Source organism: Centruroides vittatus, unplaced genomic scaffold (assembly GCF_030686945.1).
Source record: "Centruroides vittatus isolate TY-2023 unplaced genomic scaffold, ASM3068694v2 contig_644, whole genome shotgun sequence".
Classification (NCBI taxonomy): domain Eukaryota; kingdom Metazoa; phylum Arthropoda; class Arachnida; order Scorpiones; family Buthidae; genus Centruroides; species Centruroides vittatus.
The window spans coordinates 135,290-155,000 of NW_027122398.1; the positions used below are offsets into that span (position 1 = coordinate 135,290).

The window sequence follows — 19,711 nt, forward strand, 5'->3', positions numbered from 1 at the left end:
TAAGCAGAAATAATTCGATTCTGATTAGTCACCTTCTCTTTTCGATTATTATAAGTGCATTACTGCAATATTTAAATTGTAAAATTATATTTATAATGAATTTTCTGAATTAAATTTATTTTAAACAGAATACTAAAGCTGTTATTTATCTTTCCATAAAATTAAAACACAAAAGATAAACATGAGCTTTACTAGTGCTCCTCGATCAATATTGTGAAAAAATAAAGATTTTTGCTGAGAAAAATAAAGTTTTTGAAGACAAATTTATAGAATTTATAACATTAATAACTGTAATAAACCTTCGTAAATATATTTTTTAATGATTTTTATTTTTATTTTTTAATAGAAACGGTTATTTTTTATGTAGCATCATCAATTGCACTGAGATGAATGGAGATGGAAAAGAAGATTTTATTTTGTGTATTCACCGATAACGTTTACTTATATAGACAGGTATTAACAAAACACTAATTGTTAAGTTAAATAAGATTAAACAAACTAAAAACTCTTAAGGACTAGCTTTGATTTTTAGGAAAAGAAGAACCTAAAGAGAAGTGAAAAGTTAGCAAGGTGTGTCCTTCCTGTTGTTGATAAAAATCAAACGAGAGACATAAAATTTAATTGTGTGTCTTAGAAATGTTTGAGACAAGTAACTGCATGCAAAAATCTAAATTTACTTGAACTTCAACAATTAAAATTGGAATTTTGTACTTCATCTTGAAAAACTGAAATTTACACGTTCCATCTCGAGCAAGCATCAAAATCTAAAAAATAATGGTGGAAAAACTCAGGTTTTCTTATGTGAAGATCCATTAATTTTATAGGAAATGCTTTGTGAGTTTTCTGTTTATCGATAACAATAAATTACTGGTCAATTCTTTTCATTATCATATAAAAGAGATCTCTCTCAACTGTAGGATAATGGATAGAACCAATGTTATTTTATGGACAATTTACTTAATAGACCATTCTGTTTCTACAAGCCATCTTTTCTTTATCGAGTAACAAAATCCGAAAGAAAATCTCTACAGTTTAATCTAAATACTTTTTATCTACATAAAAGAAATGATATTGTGCAATAGTCTGCATTCTTTGACTGTTTATGCTAATCATCTGTCTGCATACATAGAGAGATGGCATCGAATCTAGGAAAATAAGAGGAAGATGAGAGATTCGCTTGGAAAAATAAATTTAAACCTTTTCAATTTTAGAAAAATTACCTATGTCACTTCGTCTTTCGTATGGAAGATAATGAAGATGAATATAAAATGTAGCTTCAACTTAAATATGGAGAAAAATGAAGATAAAATGTGGCTTCATCTTACATATGGAAAAAGACGAGGATTAAATGTAGCATCGCATTTTACATAAAAGAATATGAGGATAAAATGTAGCTTCATCCTCTTAATGGAAGATAATGAAGACAGAATATGTGTATCTTCATCTTCCATAGGGACGAAGATAGAGTTGAAATACGTGTATCTTCATTACCTTTCATACGAAAGATGATGCTACATACACAACAAAATTTATAAGATCGTAAACAAATATCAGCAAAAATCTTCAAATTAAAATTTTCAAAAATTCTTTAACTTTTTCCAATATGAAACATTTTAAAATTTATTTCTTTAAGTGATTCTCCACGTGTTGCATCTTCGCTTTCCTAATTTCCAATAGTCTTATGCTACTCTAATTATTGAAAAGTGCAAATTACGGATAATAAGTTGGAGAATTGAAGGGAAGTTGGTAAACTGCATTTTTATTTTATTTTTCCTTCCTTGTTTGTGAGAAGACCTTTTGGAAAAACACGACCATAAAAGTAAAATGTGGAGACGTGTAATGTGTGATTCTGTTTATTTCTGTTATAGCTTTTCATTTACCTTTCCAAAAATACATCCTGCGCCTCAACAAACACACAATATAAATTGGTAACTATGTGAATACGACAGGAATTTAGCTTTTACTATGATTAACTGAATTTTGCACTACTCTGTACGTTCACGCCATTGAAAGAGAATTAACTTTCCTGTATATTAAGGCTTCATCTCACTGAGTGCGACTTATTTTTCATTCATATTAATGCTACGTAGTGTGAACCAAAAGTGTTTTTATAAGGCAACAATTTCTATAATGATTAACTGACTACTGGACCATCCCATATATACAGTTAAAATTCAGTTTTATACTATTTAAAAAGCAATTAAATCATTCTTATTATGCTCACAAAAGATATTTTTGCATTTAATTTTATTAAATTTTTCATTGATTAAAGTAGATTATAACCAACAAGAAGATATAAATTTTAAAAAAAGTTGTGTTATAAAGTACTCAATTAAATTAATGAGAATTCTTACATGTCCCACTTTAAATTAGTAATTAATTATGATTAATGAGTTAATTATAATAATATTTAAATATGAAAAATCGTTTCATATAATTCAACTTTCTGCCTTTCCATTAAAAATTAATAATTAATTTAATGAAAATCACACTTTTATTGGGCGTAAAAATAATATATCTGTAATATTCTTCATAAAATTCCATGCTGTATGATAAGGCGTGTTGATGTAAAGCATAATTTCATTGTAAATAAACAGAGAAACTCGCAACGCATGTTTTTTCAAGAATAAATGCGTTATATATAACTACAAGTTTAATGTGATACAATGTTAAAGTGTGGTGAAGTGTGTAAATATCATGTAGATGAAGATCGTGAAGAAGAATGAACGAAGATGATCATTCATGATGATCTGTGTAGTAAATTTATTCTAGAAATGCATGAGCTGTGAGAAAAAATTGATATTAATAGAACATGAATGACAGAAAACTAGAGAAAGATAAAAGGCAATTGTAGAGAACACATCTAGCATCAACAAGCATCGAATCAATGGCATCCTAGAAAAACAGATGGAATAGAACTGTAAAGATGTCATCAGGCATCATTAGCATCCGTGGATAAACAGATGGAATATAATTGTATAGAAGACTTCTGGCATGAATAGATATCAAATCAATAGAATCTTTGGATAAATAAAAGAAAGAAAATAATAGAGAAGACATCTAGCATCAGTTTAATAGCACCTTTGGATAAACAACTGGAAGACAGTTGTGAAGAATGGATATGATATCGACGGGCATCTTCCTTCGGATAAAGAAGAGGATGAGGATTTGTAGAAAAGGAATTTGACATCAATTATTGTAATTAATCGACTAATTGAATGACTAAATGTATAAATAACTCCATTATCAGGAGAACATCGCGAAGCAATGAAGAAGCAACTTACATAATTTATAATTGTTTCAATTAACATTAATTATATTATCTAAATTACTTATAATTAGCTACAGAAATGAGTATTCTAGATAAAAGCTTTCATTTAGGAAATTAAATTTACATAATTAAAGAGCCATTATATAAATATATATTTCGTTACTTCAATTTTAAATTAGAAAAATCGATGTTTTAAAAATTTAAGACAATTTATAAATTTTTTAAATAAAAATAACTTAGAGTGTAATATTAGAAATATTTTAAAATTAATTAATTACTTATGAAATTATTTCTAAAATAAATTTATTTTTATCTGTGTAAATTATTATTTATTTACATAGATAAAACTCGCTTATTTTATTAATAAAAACAAATATTGTGCATATAATAAAGCAGTTATTCTCTTGTTCTAGTATTAAATCGCGTGTAATTCACATGTAAACGTCACTGTAATTCTATATTTTAGTGTTAAACCACGTGTAATTCGTATGAAACAACCCTATAATTATCTTGTTTTAGTGTTAAAACACGTGTACTCTGCACGCAACAACACAATAATTGTCTTGCTTTCAATTAATTAATTTTAATTAACAATAAACGACAATTTTAATGATAAAATGAAATTCACATTAATTCATTTTATTTCATCAACATAACATAATTTTAATTATATTAACTTAGAATAATTATGTTTATGATACACAATTACCGTAAGAATTGATATGATGTGAGCATCTTAACTAATTATAGAGATGAGAAACTTGGAGAAGGCATGAAGAAAGATTTGTAGGTGATTATACATTAATAATATCACATATTTTATTGAGAATAATCTAAATACCCCCTGAGAATTCTATAGATTATCGAACCTCCTCCTTATATAGATTATATGCCTTCGTAGTAAATAATATATCCACCTTTCTATCAGCTGATACAAATAATACGTCCAGCTTTCTGAATTATTTAAAAATTCTAGAATAAATCTAGAACAAAAGCTATGAGATGAGGTAAAAAATACGATAAATAAATTGATAAAAATTAAGTTTATTTTGGTTTAATATAGTTTGGTGATGAATTATATGATTTATTGAAGGAGGGTGGTGATGAATGTTTTAATGTTTAAATCATGTTTTAAGTGTATCATTACATACGTTTATAAATTCTGCATGAGGGGATCAATATATTATGCCCCAATTTATCGTGAATTATCTAAATTTATTCTTCGATATGATCGATATTAATCATTTATTTAAAGGTATCATTTTTAGGTATGAAATAAAAACTTACTCAGATGCTTTTATTCTATATTTTTCCAGTTTTCTGGTTCATTTTCATGCTATTATTGGACTTCAGAACTGTTCACGCTTCTAGAATTCTGATCTACATTTTTTGGTGTTTCTAGAATTCTTCAAAAATTCTGATCTATAATTGTTATTCCATCTGGAATTGTTCTAGAATTCTGATTTACTATTTATGGCCTTTCTGCAATTCTTGAAGAATTCTTATCTATAATTGCTAATCCTTATAGAATTGTTCTAGAATTCCGATCTAGAAATTTTGGTGCTTCTAAGTTTGCTCTAGAACTCTGAACTAGAATTGTTGGTCCTCCTGTTTAGACCCCTATGCTAATGTTTCATATTTTCTTTTCAATTCTCTCATCCGCTTATTCCAATCTTTCATTTCTGCTCAAGTGATTCTACATCCAGAGACGAAATTCTACATCTTGAGTACAGGGAGCAAAATAAATTCAACACGTAAGAGATTGTGCATAAAACCTTCTTGTATTTTATTTTACTTCAGTTCTGTTACATTTATTATAAATAAACATATATACAGCTTCATTTAAAGCAGATAAATTAAACAAGATCCCATTCATGTGGGCGTCAGAAGCATTAAACTTTAACATGAGAATAATGGAAAATGGAAATATAAACGCTTAATACCTAGAAACAAGTATCAAAGTAAATTACTATTCTGCAGTTGAAACCAATCAGAAAAGTAATTTTAGTTTTCTCTGTAGTAAACAATGACTATCGAATTGTTTTCTGTAATTGCTACACGATGAAGAATTGTTTTCTATAATTGCTACACGATGAAGAATTGTTTTCTATAATTGCTATATATATAAAACTAAATACTTTGCTACTGACATTTTCTGTATCTGAGTAACTAAGTAGTTGCAGCTGCATGTGATTAAGTGGTCTGCAGTTGATGGAAACTGTTAGTCACAACTTTCAGCTCGATCCTTTCTATTTGTAAACAATTATAATTGTTATTTCTTAAATACGTACATAACTAGACTAAAATTGTCACTTTATTCATCTGTAAGAGACTAAATATCATATGAATATGATGTTTTATACTAAATACATACGTAAGTTCTATACTTCTGTACGTTATGACTGTTGTACATCAGTGTCAGTTGCAATATTCTGTAACTAAATTCATGTTTTGTGCAGCTGAGATTTGGTTTAGTTGTCTGTAACTAAGCAGTCTCTACTGAGAATTTTCAGTATAGTTTTGTTTATGTAGTCACTTTCTAGTCCACTTGATTATGTAATTTAGGGATGTGATTTTACTAATAATTAAATAAAATCAATTACAGACATTTGTACAGAAAACAAATTAAAGTTCATTTTACCAGTGTAATTAAATCTTGATTAATAGTATTATATTTAATAATTGACCATGTTTGCTGCAATTGTTTATCCTCTCCTGTTCTTTCCTTTGTTGTTTACAGTTTAATCAATTAAATAAGAAAAATATTTAATAAATCTATCGAATTTATTCAATTGCTACAGAAAAGTCAAAATGATAAATTGTGCAGTTAAGTAGAGCTGTTCAGAAATCATAATTGGAGCGCTATTTTGTTAAAAGTATTCAGATAAAAATAAAAACCAAGGATTTTAAGGCAAATTAAAATTTTTCAGTTACGTGATTAAGTTTTGAATATTTTACTCATAAAATGACTGAAAAATATTAGTTAAAAATATGCAGAAATTTACGTTCAGTGTGAGTACGATCTCATTTATTTATTTTAAATTGAACCATCTTAAATTTTAGAAATTTTTGAACATATTTAATTAAAATCAAATATTTATACAATTGTTTCGAAAGAGAAATTGGATTAATTCACATTGTTTTTTTGTTTTCATCACTTACTACAAAGCATCATCAATTTGGAAAAATTTCACTCTAACAGTAGCTGAAAGGGAGGAAGATAAATTGAATTCTGCCACGTTTTCTAGTGCATTATTCAATTGTAACTAAGTTTATTGTGACTCTCTCAATTTATTCCTTATTTTTTCCTCTTACCATCAAAGTAATTTTCTACTCGGCTGAATGAGTTTTTCAGGTTCATTTTCAGTTAAAAGTACACACATTAAATTTTAATCCCACATCTTTAACATGAATCACACAATTCCTTCGTAATTTTCTCAATTCATTGATGCTGTAATTCCTCTCCTTCCTGCATCATCCTTACACTCCTACTTCTTTTATCTTCATATTATCTTACGATATTCATCTTCCTTTCGGATGTTATCATAGAATAACACGAAGATGAGACTGTATATATAATGTTAAAGACTGTACACTAAGGTGTTCATATAAAAAGAATTAAGTAAAATGCCGAAAATTTTTGTTGTTATAATCTGATAAACTTATCATTAAGTAAATCGCCATTTTGCAATTCAAATGAAGTGAATTAATATTGAAACTTCTTTTAAGATAAATTATTATATTTTTACTATTTTCTAAGTAATGAGCTAAATAAATTCAGATAAATTTATGCTAATTTTTCTTCACTTCAATGCTGTTTGATATTATAATCAGTTAATGTAGTTCTTTAGTTTATTAATAAAATTCAAGTGATGCATAAATATCAATCTCTTATGTTAATGCATCAATTGTTTTCCCCTGAATTTTAATATCATTTGTATGTTAAATGCTATAAAATTATGAATTCTATCGTTCCTTTAAATAATTACTAACTTCAAGTAAATCCTTCATCCACTTCTTCACATTACAAGTAAATGTAATTAAGTTTAATGCATCATTTCGTTTAATTTTTGATAAAGTTTTAGTAAATTCCTCTAAGTTCTGTGTACATAGCATCTAACATTAAAATTAGCTTTTTTTTTTTTAAATAAAAAAAATCATTTATAAAATTACATTTCAAGTAATTTAAAACATCAAACAGCTATTTTCTTTGATAAATGTGTACAAATTCATTAAAAAATAAAATTTTATAAAAAAGAGAAATTTAATCTCGATGCTTTATTGAAAGTTTCCTAAAGAATTAATTAAAAATTTTTAAATTAATTTAGATTTTATATCGAAGTTACGGATAAACTACAAATTGGCTTCACTGCACAGCTTCCTGTTATAAGGAGATGATGTTTTTACAGGCGACAAACTAATTCATCATTTTATTGGGCTTCAACAATAAATTTGTCGTTTTTTTAAAACTAATTTCTTCTGTTTCTGTTAATAAATGCTATTACACAGCTAATGCTTTAATTAAAATTAACTTTTATCTAATTAACTCATTAAAATTAACTTATGTTTTTAATTGTAATCAAATGAAGCGTGTGAAGCTTTAATTTTAAATATGAAACTTCAGCAAGATGACGCCAATTTTTAGTATGAGGAAAAATCTACAATTTTCTAGTCTTCTAAACAGTTAAAGTAGTAATAAATAATTCTTGAAATAACGTCTTTACTACGAAATTTCTTTTCCTTTCATAAAAATTGTCGGGTAATTTCTACTGACGATGATAATCTATCAGTTTGATAAATATATTTAACTGAATATTTATAAATTGATGTAAATATACCAAATATTCAAGCATGTAATTTGTCAGCTTCTAATGATGAATTCTTCATATTGATCTGTAATGGATATACTCAGAAGCAGAGATAAGTCTATCATCTCCGACAGTCATAGACACGTGTATAAAATCAATAAAAAGTGCAAAATTTCTCCACTATTTATCCAAAAAATAAATTTTTACATTTTAACACTTCCACGTCCATCTTCTGTATACAGAAAATTCAATTTTGAAGACCTCTCGGTGGCCGGTATATAGAGTCAAATGGTAAGGTGAGTGAACATTTCTTAATATAAAATAGTAGCAATTATGAATTCACAGAATAATTTCCAATATGTAACTAAACAAAATAAATTTTAAAAAATTAATATATTTAGACAGAGATTATGATTTTTGCTTGAATGAATTAGTTACTATGGAGGTAATCAACTGCTAGACCTGAAGATGCAGATCTATGGAATTCTTCATCTGCAATCAATTTCTATTTGCCACTGTCAGATTTCCATTTATCTGTCATTGTAAGAGGTTTTGCATCCTTAAAATGTGTAAAGAAGTTAGAAAATCAAACAAATTCCAACAATAAATACTGCAGGAAACAAACAACCATAGACTCCAGCACTAATTCTGTAATGACGAATGTTTTCGACCCTACTCCAAGGATTTCATCTGACAACGTAACTTCAAACACTGAAGAAACGCACAGAATGTCTTGAGTTTCTTTCTAATAATGCATTTGGCATTTTCAAAGGTCAAATGTTTGTTACTAAAGAATTTTACTGGAATTTATTGTCGTTGAGATCTTCTCTTTGTGATAACCCAGTTTTTGCATTTAATTTTTTATGCTAAATACTGATATGTGACAATGACAATTGCTGGGAACAGAGTGGAAAAATCATTTAATGATTGAATGGGATCACTTGGCAAATTGAAAGAACATGTCAAGGACAACTGACATTCCTTTGTCCGTAGCAATTCAGTTAAACTGACATAAAGTTAATTAATTATTTACTAATCATACATTCTATGTAAAGCAAATTTTTATTTTTTACATCTATACAATTCACGTTAATACATACATCATCAAAGAACCAAAAAAACTCAAAACTTCTTTTAATTTCGAACTCTCTCTTGACTAACTTCTTTGACTTTTGCAGCCAGTAATTCGTTCTTACGACATTCCTTTAAAAATAAAAATTATTATGAGCTTAATATTTGATTAACATTTTTAGTACAGGTATTTGTTGCTTAATGATATTCTGCTTAACAACTACATACACATGATCATTCAAAAAATTCCTGGAATTGTGATATAGGACATACAGAAATGCTTACCTAATCACCTTCAAAGCAAGCTCATAAATACTTGACCCAGCAATCTTGCAATTGTTGGAAGCACTGCTAGAAGGCTTCCTTGAGAATATTCAGTAATTTGGCCATCATGCTCCTTGCATTCTTTGACATGGACAGTGTGGTGTATTATTACTTTTGTACTGGCTGGAAAGTGTTACTGGTCATTTCTATGAACTAGTTTGTATAAGTTTAACTATTATGCCTTTGTGTCCTTTCTATCTTAATTTAAATTTAATTTGTATACTAGTACTTTTTATATATTAACAGAACTTATTATACTGGAAAATATGGATGCAGATATTTAGTCTTACAGATCAAAAATAATGTTTTTTATTTAGTTCACCTGAACACATACACTTTAAACATGTGTTTTGGACTTGTTCGTCCCTCCTCAGCAGGCTTTTAAACGACAGTTTCTACAATTAACAATAAAACATTTCTTGGTACAATAATAACTAAAATCAATTAAAACACAATCATTTCCCGACAATAAATTAAAATAAATTTGTAAGAAATTTTAATTTATTGTCGGGAAATGATTGTGTTTTAATTGATTTTAGTTATAATTGTACCAAGAAATGTTTTATTGTTAATTGTAGAAAGTGTCGTTTAAAAGCCTGCTGAGGAGGGACGAACAAGTCCAAAACACATGTTTAAAGTGTATGTGTTCAGGTGAACTAAATAAAAAACATTATTTTTGATCTGTAAGACTAAATATCTGCATCCATATTTTCCAGTATAATAAGTTCTGTTAATATATAAAAAGTACTAGTATACAAATTAAATTTAAATTAGTTTGTATAAGTTTTGAGATGCAATTCAAAGAAAATGGTGTGACAAGTGGTGGGAGGGTGGTTTTCTACATCATATTAATGATGAGTCACTCGTCTCTTGCAGTGCAGCAATGTCTTGCTGATGAAAGACTTCCTGTCATCACCCAACCACTGTACTTGTCAGATCTTACTCTGAGTGACATTTGACTGAAAATGGATCTTCAGTTGACACATTACTTTCAACAGCACTTTCAACAATGGCAGAATCAATGAGCTGAGTGTGTACGTGCAGAAAAGTGCTATTTTGAAAGTGATTAGGTAAGTGTTTTCATATGTCCTACTATTACAGAGCTATACCATGATTCCAGAAACATTTTATATCACCTATATAAAATGTATAATGGAGGTCCTGTAAGGTTATAGTGGAACTGAAGATTTGTAGTCCTCTGAATCTTTCCTATATTTAGATATGTAAATACTTATTGCACTAAAGTTGTGTTACATGTAGGCTATATGGGACCTATAAAGGTTTGTGTAACAAGGGAACAGCATGACATTGGAGTCGCCAATTATGATCAAACAGTAAGGTATTATACTCAAAATTAAAGGAGAAAACTGACATTGAAAATTTCAAATCACTAAAAACTTTTAGAATTTCTGTCATTTGTAGAGTGGCCGGTGGCTTGGTGGGGGTGTGCCAGTTTCATAATTGTGAGGTTGGTGTTTCGAATGTATGTGGTATCAATGTAATAATTATCTTTATACCAGCATGTCCCAGCAAGCACTGGCCATGCTACTAATAAAGAACTTATTATATAATGCAATAAATGCTTGAACAGGCTGAGTGAGAATTGGCATTTTGCTTTCAGATAAAATTCTACAATAAAAATATTCATCTGCATTATTGAGATTATAAACTTACTTTTTTATCATCTCATGTATATTGTAAATTACATAGTTAATTTCTATAGATACACTATGAAACAGGTATGTTACCTTAGCATAGTTAAATGATTTCACAAGAAAAAATGTTATATTGGATGTCCCATAAGTGTGAAACTATATGTTTAATTTTTGTATATTCTTTTATAGATAAAGTATGCCACTGAGGTAATGGGAACCAAGTTATTTTGATGATGAAAACCTGCAATTGGTAAGAAATTACAGGCTGCATCCAGACCTCTGTCTGATTGACGGTAAGTCTAAAATTTAGACTGCATTTAGACTAAATGCAACCTGTTAAACTTATCTGTAAAATATTAAACAAAGATCAACATAGCTAACAGTTCCAGGCTTATGAGACATCCTGTGTATTGATTTTTTTTATTAACATTATAGGATGTCATTGTTGCTATTTTTCCACACTGCAGGTATAAATCGCATCTTAGGCATGGGTCGTTGCAATAGTTAAATTTTAATACTGATTATTGTTTATATGCACTCTAAAGCCAAACTAGTCTGGTGTCACACAGAAAAGCAACAAAACAATTATATGTATATATAAATTAGGGTTGTTTGAAAAGTGGTCAGCCTACCTGTGAAAGATTGTAAGGAAAAATAAGTTTGCAGCATTTTGAAGTGTAACTCTCAACACATAATTTCCACCTTGAGGAGAAACATCCTGGAAAATTGGAACATGGCAGATCTACTACCAAGACAATGTGCTGTCATAATGCCTGCACCTCCATGCAGAAAATTCATGAATGTGACTTTGAACTGTTATCCCCACTCATCCTACTCACCAGACTTATCAAAATCAAACTTTCATTCATTCCCAACACTCAAATAACATTACACAGAACAGTGTTTCAACAGCGATAATGCTATCATAGAGGCTATTTGTGTATGGTGTGAGAACCGAGACAAATGTTTTCTTGCCAAGGATTTGCAAAACCAGAGCACCACTGGGAGAAGTGCAGTGTGCATGGGACAATGCCTTCACGGGTAAACTCACTACTTTTCAAATACTATTCTTAACCCTTTCCCGGCCAGGGTACCGATCTATCGTTACCCTAATTGTTTCGCAAAACGGCCAGGGTACCAATTCATCGTTACCCTGTTAAAAATCGATTTTTATAAAATTTATCGACAACAGATGTCAGCACTTGATGGTATCGTCTTGTTTATCGTCTGTTTTACATATTTTTGTCCAGGTGGTGTTCTGTCGATTAAAAAAACTTTTAATTATCGATAGTTTTTCCTTAATTTTTCATTTTCTGATTATTTTTTATTTTATTTTTAGCATATCTATGCAATAATATTACTATAATAAGTTCATTAATGCTATAATAAGTTTATTCAGCTATAATATGTTAATGCATCATAAATATTCAAGTTATGACCTTCAGTTCTGATATTTTATATATTTTTTTAATTTTTAATTTTTAATTATTTTTTAAATTTAAAATATCCGAAAATGTTACATCTATTGCTACTGGTAATCATATGTTTATTACGAAAATAAATAATCTTGTTTGATATAAAATGAATAAAGTATATTAGTTCATTATATTAGTTGAAAGCAGAATAAAGTTCAAATTTTAAACAAATGTTTGATATAATGTGCGATAATTTCACAACGAATAAACGTACATGTATAAATGTTATATCAAATTGTACAGAACAATATTCTACGTCGTATTGGCTCAGTGACAATAAGAATGGAGTAAGCAGGCAATGTTAATTTTGACAAATAGTAACAAATTTTCAAGTCTGAATGTCAGTTATCATATATTATTATTTTTTTCTCATAAATGTTTCAAACAAACTTTATTGAAATATGTTGTATTTAAAACTAACTATATTGATAAATATATGTAATTTTTTTCATATGAATAAAATAATAATTTAATTTTTAGTGAATTTTTAAAATAATATTGCCTGATTCACCTATTTTGACCTTGGCCGTTTTACAAAATAAGGGGGCGTGGCAAACGGCAGGCTAAGGGTTAAATAATTACCTCTTTGAAATCCTTTACTGTCTTGAAATATAATCTTTGTTTTTCGACTAAGTCCAGATATGTATCGTTTAGTTGATCGCGTTTCATTTTTTCTTCTTGTTTTTTCTTTTCAACCTAAATTTCAAGTAAAACATTTATACAGAAAGCTTAAACATATATTCAAAATTTTTATATAAATTATTTAACTTAAACTAAACTATAATTGGTATTAAGTCCTGATACAACAGTCTAACACATCATGATTTTATAATGCAAATTAATTTGTTGTAACTAAAGATGCTGTGATAAACTATAAATTCACTTTATGTAAGACTTGATAAGAAACAATAATAGCGTATCGTGTGATAAACATGAGTAACAAAAATCACAATACTTTCAAGAATAATAAAAAATAAATAATAGCTTCATTCATATGTTATCTATGAGCAATTCTGCTTGCTGATTGTCACAGTCTGATATACTACAATAGTATATTTTAACCTGTGCAATTTCTCTCTAAGAACTCTCTCCTTGAATGAAAAATGCATAGGATACAATGGATACAGTACGGTAACACAACCACTTGTATGGTAGTACAAAATCACAATGCTATGAGAATGCATATACTTATTAATTGTATATAAGATTGTATCTTATAAGAATAAAGATTAAAAAATTAAACTCAAAAATAAATAATTTTCAGATGAAAGAAATAAAAAAAAAACATACAGAGTATAAAAAAAACAAAAGTTAAAAAGATTATTTGTATATCAATAAGAGAAGAGAAAGATAAATGAGAAATTAATATAATCTTAAAAAAAACAGAAGTAAATATTCCATTGCAGGTAAAGAAAAAACTAATAAGACGACAAGATTTTTGTAATCCAATAAATAAACCATCAGTAGAATTAGTAACAGAAATAGAAAAGTTATTTAAGGACATTAAATTTTAAAGTGAAGATAAAGCAATTTTAAAAAATGAAATGGTAAAAAACTTAGGTAGGTTAAAACGACAACAAAAAGGTAAGATTTACATACAATGTAAAAATAAAAAATACCATAATTTAAATGAAAAAATAGTTAATAAGTTTTTAATAAATAATAACTTATCGATAATTCAAGCAGACAAAACAAAACAATTAGTGTTGGTCACTAATCAATAATTAAAACTGAAGAAAGAAGTTTATAGAAACTGGGAATTACAAAGAGAGAGAAAACAATCCAACATTAATTATTAAAAAAAAAACTAAAAAAGAAAATTATAGAACTTGACAAAGAGGAAATTATAACTGAAAACAAGAAAAGTAAGATTAGAATTCCAGTTTTCAAATTAAGAATTAAAACACGTTAACTAGGAGATAAAATGAGACCTTTGATAGATAGTAAACTAGGATGTTTATATAATCTAGAAAAATATTTAAAAATTAATATACTAAGGTTAGAATATTCAAAATATAGTATACAAAATACAAACATATTAACTAATAAATTAAGTAAGATATTAATAACAAAAAACCTGGCATTTATAGGACTACATATTACAGTAGTTTGATGTAACCATCAATAGTAAAAGAAATGATTTATGAAGCATTAAAAATAGAATAAGAAATAAAATTAGTGAAATTTGTATTTAAAAACAACTAATTCCAAGATGGCAAAAGGTAATTCTATATGCAGAAAGATGGAATTAACATGAGCTGTGTAATTGGTCCGAAGCTAGCTGATTAGTCATGAGACTACATAGATATATGAAACATAAAAAAACTGGATGTAGATAAATTTTATAAATTTTTGTACATTAAGAGAATGTTTGAAAAACAAAATTGAAAATTTAAACAAGTAAGACATCAATTGACCCACCAGTGGCCAAGCAGTTTTGTCGCTAAAGACTGGGAGTTCGATCGTGGGTTTGTGCCACGCTCAGACAGGCTAGCCACGTGGAGTTTTCCGGATTTTCTCCACATTTGTATCACCTGAATAGGGGCCAGTTTCCCTTACAAGACCTCCTGGAAGGCATTTTCCCTCGTGTAACATCGCGCACCAGAGAAGGCAATGGGGAACCACTCTGGTTGTAACTTCCTCCAGGATACACCTTGACTCCTTCCTAACCACTTATTAACTTGTGCTAGGTGCTCGCCGGACATCAGGATTTCTGATATGGCACAAAGAGAGAGAGAGAGAAGACATCAACTAGTACCTATACTAACCAACAAACTAAAATTTACAGATAGGAAAAAGGAAAATAAAAATAAAGAAGAAAAAATTTATTCAGCAGTGTAGAGTATGAATTAATGAGTAATTGTAATAATAATAATAAAGAATTTATATAGGATAAACAGGTAGACAATTTATGATGTGTAATAACATACTGAAGATAATTGGAAGATCAAAATGCATTTATGAAAAAAACAAAGAAAATAACAAAGTAACAGTTTTGGAAATTTTTTAATATTGATTTATAGTTATTTTAACATTCACCATGGATGAAAAGTCAGGATAAGTACTAATTTTTATCAAAGTTTTATCAAAATTATATTAAAATATATAAATTTTGGTCAAATTTATCAAAATTTATATATTTTAATATAATTTTAAGTAGTTCAACCTGACTTTGGTAAATACAAAAAGTTAAGAATAATTTTTCTTAATCTGTTTTAATACATTTAATATGATTAAGTTAATTAATATAATTAACAAATTTACACTGTCAGAAAAATACTTTTTGTCTATGCCCTCAAAATGTTCAAAAATAGCTGCCTTGACCTCTTCGTCGCTGTTAAACTGTAGTCCGCGAAGATCAGATTTCAATTTTGAGAACAGTAGTCACTCAGGCCAGGTCACAACTGTATGATGTATGAAGAAGTTCAGTGAAGCCACATTCTTTAATGGCAGCCTTTGTGCAAAATGTAGAGTGAATGGATGGTTGTTGTGCAAGAGCCATACATCTTTTAAAAGTTTACTCCTCCTTTTCTCTTTTATGGCATCCCAAAGTATTATCATCAGATTGGAATAATATTCAGCATCCCCATTGTTTTAACAGTTGCAATGGTCAGTTATCCTGAAGATGCCCATTTAACATGGGTGAAAATGTTAGATGTCTTACATTTTTGTGCTGGATATTGATTTATTTTACCATTTTTTTATTCAATGTAGAAATTCTCTCCTTGAAGTTAATCAATAAAATGCTGACATAATACCAGAAAATTATCACCATAACTTTTGTTGACAGTGACACTTTCGGCTTGTTCGGAGAAGATTTGGATGAATGGTGTCATTCCATCAATTCTCTTTTGGACAGATCATAGTATAGAACCATGGTCTCTTTCCCAAAGATGATGGACTGAAGAACTACTTCTTTGTTCTGTTTGCAGAGCTCTAAAAACTGTCATGTGCAGCTGACCTGCTATTGCTTCTGAATTGTGAAAAGAATTTCAGGCACCCAACATACACCGACCTTATTCATTAACAAATGTTCATGAAGAATTTGAAGAACCATCATTTTCAGTAAGTTGCACAATCTTGCACAAATTTCTTTCATCTTCGTACGTCAATTGAAAAACCCTTCATCCTTGACAAGCGTGATGTTTTCTTCGGTGATCACTGTGGTCAGCCGTCCTCTGCATCATCAAGAGATTCTCTTTCAAGTTTGAAATGTTTTGTCCATAGTTTTACCATTGAATACAATGAAGAAACGTTGCAATACACATTATGAAAGCATTTGTGAATGTCTGATGGTGGCCAACCTTCTTTTATCAAGAACTATGTCACTGCACAATACTCGAAATTCGACATGGTTATGTTAAGCCACATTATCCTGATGTGCAGGAATGTGAATATAAAAATGCAACTGAGAATGCTAGTACAGTAGAACTTTGATTATCCAGATTGTTCAAAATAAACAAAAATTTTACTAATTTGCTGATTTGCACTTGGCAAATTGCAACACTGTTTATATGTACATGATGGAATGCATAACTCTTTTGTTCCAACAATGTCTCACTTAGCACAGTGGTTGTAAACTTTTTAATACATTTTGCATTGTAATATAAATATAACTTGGCATACATATTTATAAATAATTTATATTCAAATTACTTCATTTCTATGGCCAACGGGGGCGTAAGGCATGGCGATGTGGGCAGTGGCCCACATCGCCATGCCTTGCACCCCCCTTGGCCATATGGTACTTAAAAGCCATGAATGTGACAAAAAAATTTTACTCATCATAAAATGATAAATAGATTGCATTTTTATGAATAAAAATTTGAGTTTCAACTGCTTTTTATTTTATAAAATCCACCTTCTTGCACCACCAAGGGCCTGATGAAATGTAGTTTGCCCAGTGTTTAGATGTCGCCATAAAGTGGTTTGAGAGCCAAGAAGAGTAACTCAGGACAACTTATATGCCTTAAAAGTTTTTGCAATTTAGCAGCTTCAAAAAGAACAGATAGCTTTAAACAAAAATCAATAATTGAATTTCTTAATAAAAAATAATTTAATATTGAAGCTATATGTAAATCTAGACAAATAAAAATTATTCATACTGTATGTACTGTACATGTCTTTCACTGTCAATTATTATTATTATTTTTTTTTGATTATCCAGATTTTTCCTTATCTGGACTACCTTCATCCCAATTAGTCCAGATAATCGAGGTTCTACTGTATCTCAAGTGTTACCGCTCTCATTTTTCTGCACATGCATAAAGTAGGTCAGACTGAAAACTTTTGGACCTTATTAAATAGGTGTTAAATAAAAAGAAAACTCGAAAAACTCTATGTGGCCAGCTTGTTAGCAAAATGGAAACCCATGACCTGTGTTCAGTGTTTTACGTAAGAGAGCTGCTCTCGTGCCCATCATCCACCAGATAGATATATATATATAAAATGCTCAAAATATATAATTACCCTGATTTTGTTTTGACATATTCCATCAACAATCTGCTGAAACTGGGATAAGAATTGATCTCTCGTTCCTGGAGATGCCATAGCACTAAAAAAACATAGTTTATTCTTGATTAATTTCATCATTTAATTAGCTTCTACAGGGTGACAATAATTAACCCGTACAAAGTTTGTAGCAATGCTGCACCTGAACTTTTTTACTGTCACCAATTTACATACTATTGTTTAATTCTCCATGATTTCCTGCCCGTGTAGATGTACTTTCGATGTAATAAGGGTTAGTTCTTTATTTTTTTAATGGTGTCGAACAAATGTTGTGCAATTTTGGAGCTATTCTGGCAAGGAAAGCATCAATGTGAAATTGTTCGTCTGCTCGGTGTTCCAAAAATGACAGTCTCAGATGCAGTTCGGCGATTCAAGGAGCTTGGCCACAATGGTGACCGTCCCGGACGTGGAAGAAAGCGCACTGTCAACACGTCTAGGAACCGCAAGATCATCACAAAGCGAGTTGACTGACATGCGAAGGTCTCCATGAGAAAAATTGCTCGTGAGATCAGAATCAATCGCGAATCGGTGCGGTTAATGGCGAAAAAGGAACTCGTACTCAAGCCCTACAAGTTCCAAAAGGTTCAGCTCCTCACCGATGAAAACAAGTGCGTGAGACTCCAAAGATCCCGTTAACTCAAGCGTCGGGCCGCAGGTCGACAATGGGAGTGCATTCTCTTCACAGACGAGAAGCTTTTCTCCGTACAACCATCAAAACGACAGGAACTGGTCCGCGGGGGCTCCTGGACGCTCAGCCGTCATCGAACATCACAAAATCCAATGTCAGTCATGGTTTGGGGCGGAATTTGTGCGAGCGGCAAGACACCCCTTGTTTTCGTCGATCAAGGGGCCAAAATCAATCAAGATGTGTACCACCATGACATTCTCGAGGCTGTGGTACTTCTGTGGGCTCAGCAGCATTTTGGCAGTGCGAAATGGACGTTTCAGCAGGACTCGGCGCCGACACACAGGGCGAAGAAGACTCAGGAGTGTGCAAGGCTCATTTTCCCGATTTCATCTCGTCTGCGGAATGGCCACCGTACTCGCCGAATCTGAACCCAATGGACTACAGTGTGTGGTCCATTTTGGAGGCCAGGGCCTGTTCTAAGTGCCATGAAAGTTTGGAGTCGCTGAAGCAATCCTTGCGCTGGGAGTGAGACAAACTGTCTCCAGAAGAGTGCGGCCCATCGCTGAGAATTTCAAAACGCGTTTGGGGCTCTGCATCAAAGCAAAAGGAGGCCACTTTGAAACTGGCTGAATATCTGATTAATACGTAAAGTATTGTCACTGTTATATGCTGTTGTTTTGCTAATTTTCATTTCTTTAATAAATTTACGATACAAAAAACTTGTACGGGTTAATTATTGTCACCCTGTAATATGATTGAAATTTATTATACTTACGTTGAAAAGTTATCCAAAATGGAATTCAACAAATTAACCTGAATTAAGATTTGAACAATTAGAAGCATTAAGAACAAAATTTAAATATAGTAGAGCATCGATTATCCCACTTAATTGGGGACTGGGGTTGGTCGAATAACTGAAAAGTCAGATAACCGAAAAGTATGAAAAAATACATTATTAGTATAGTGCA

The 19,711-nt window shown here is 30.0% G+C and overlaps 1 protein-coding gene across 4 annotated transcripts in view; it reads right to left on the reverse strand.

The window, feature by feature from the left end:
- Positions 1–9,122: 9,122 nt before the first annotated feature.
- fidipidine (coiled-coil domain-containing protein 93) overlaps positions 9,123–19,711 on the reverse strand; it is a 50,015-nt gene continuing 39,426 nt past the window's right edge. For all 4 annotated transcript variants that reach the window (XM_067275845.1, XM_067275844.1, XM_067275843.1 and 1 more), the window contains 4 exons: positions 19,519–19,556; positions 18,074–18,158; positions 13,187–13,300; positions 9,123–9,282 (listed from right to left, as the gene is read on the reverse strand). In XM_067275845.1, the coding sequence (XP_067131946.1) occupies positions 9,214–9,282; positions 13,187–13,300; positions 18,074–18,158; positions 19,519–19,556 (306 nt within the window). In that variant the 3' untranslated portion in view covers positions 9,123–9,213. The remainder of the gene's footprint in view (positions 9,283–13,186; positions 13,301–18,073; positions 18,159–19,518; positions 19,557–19,711) is intronic.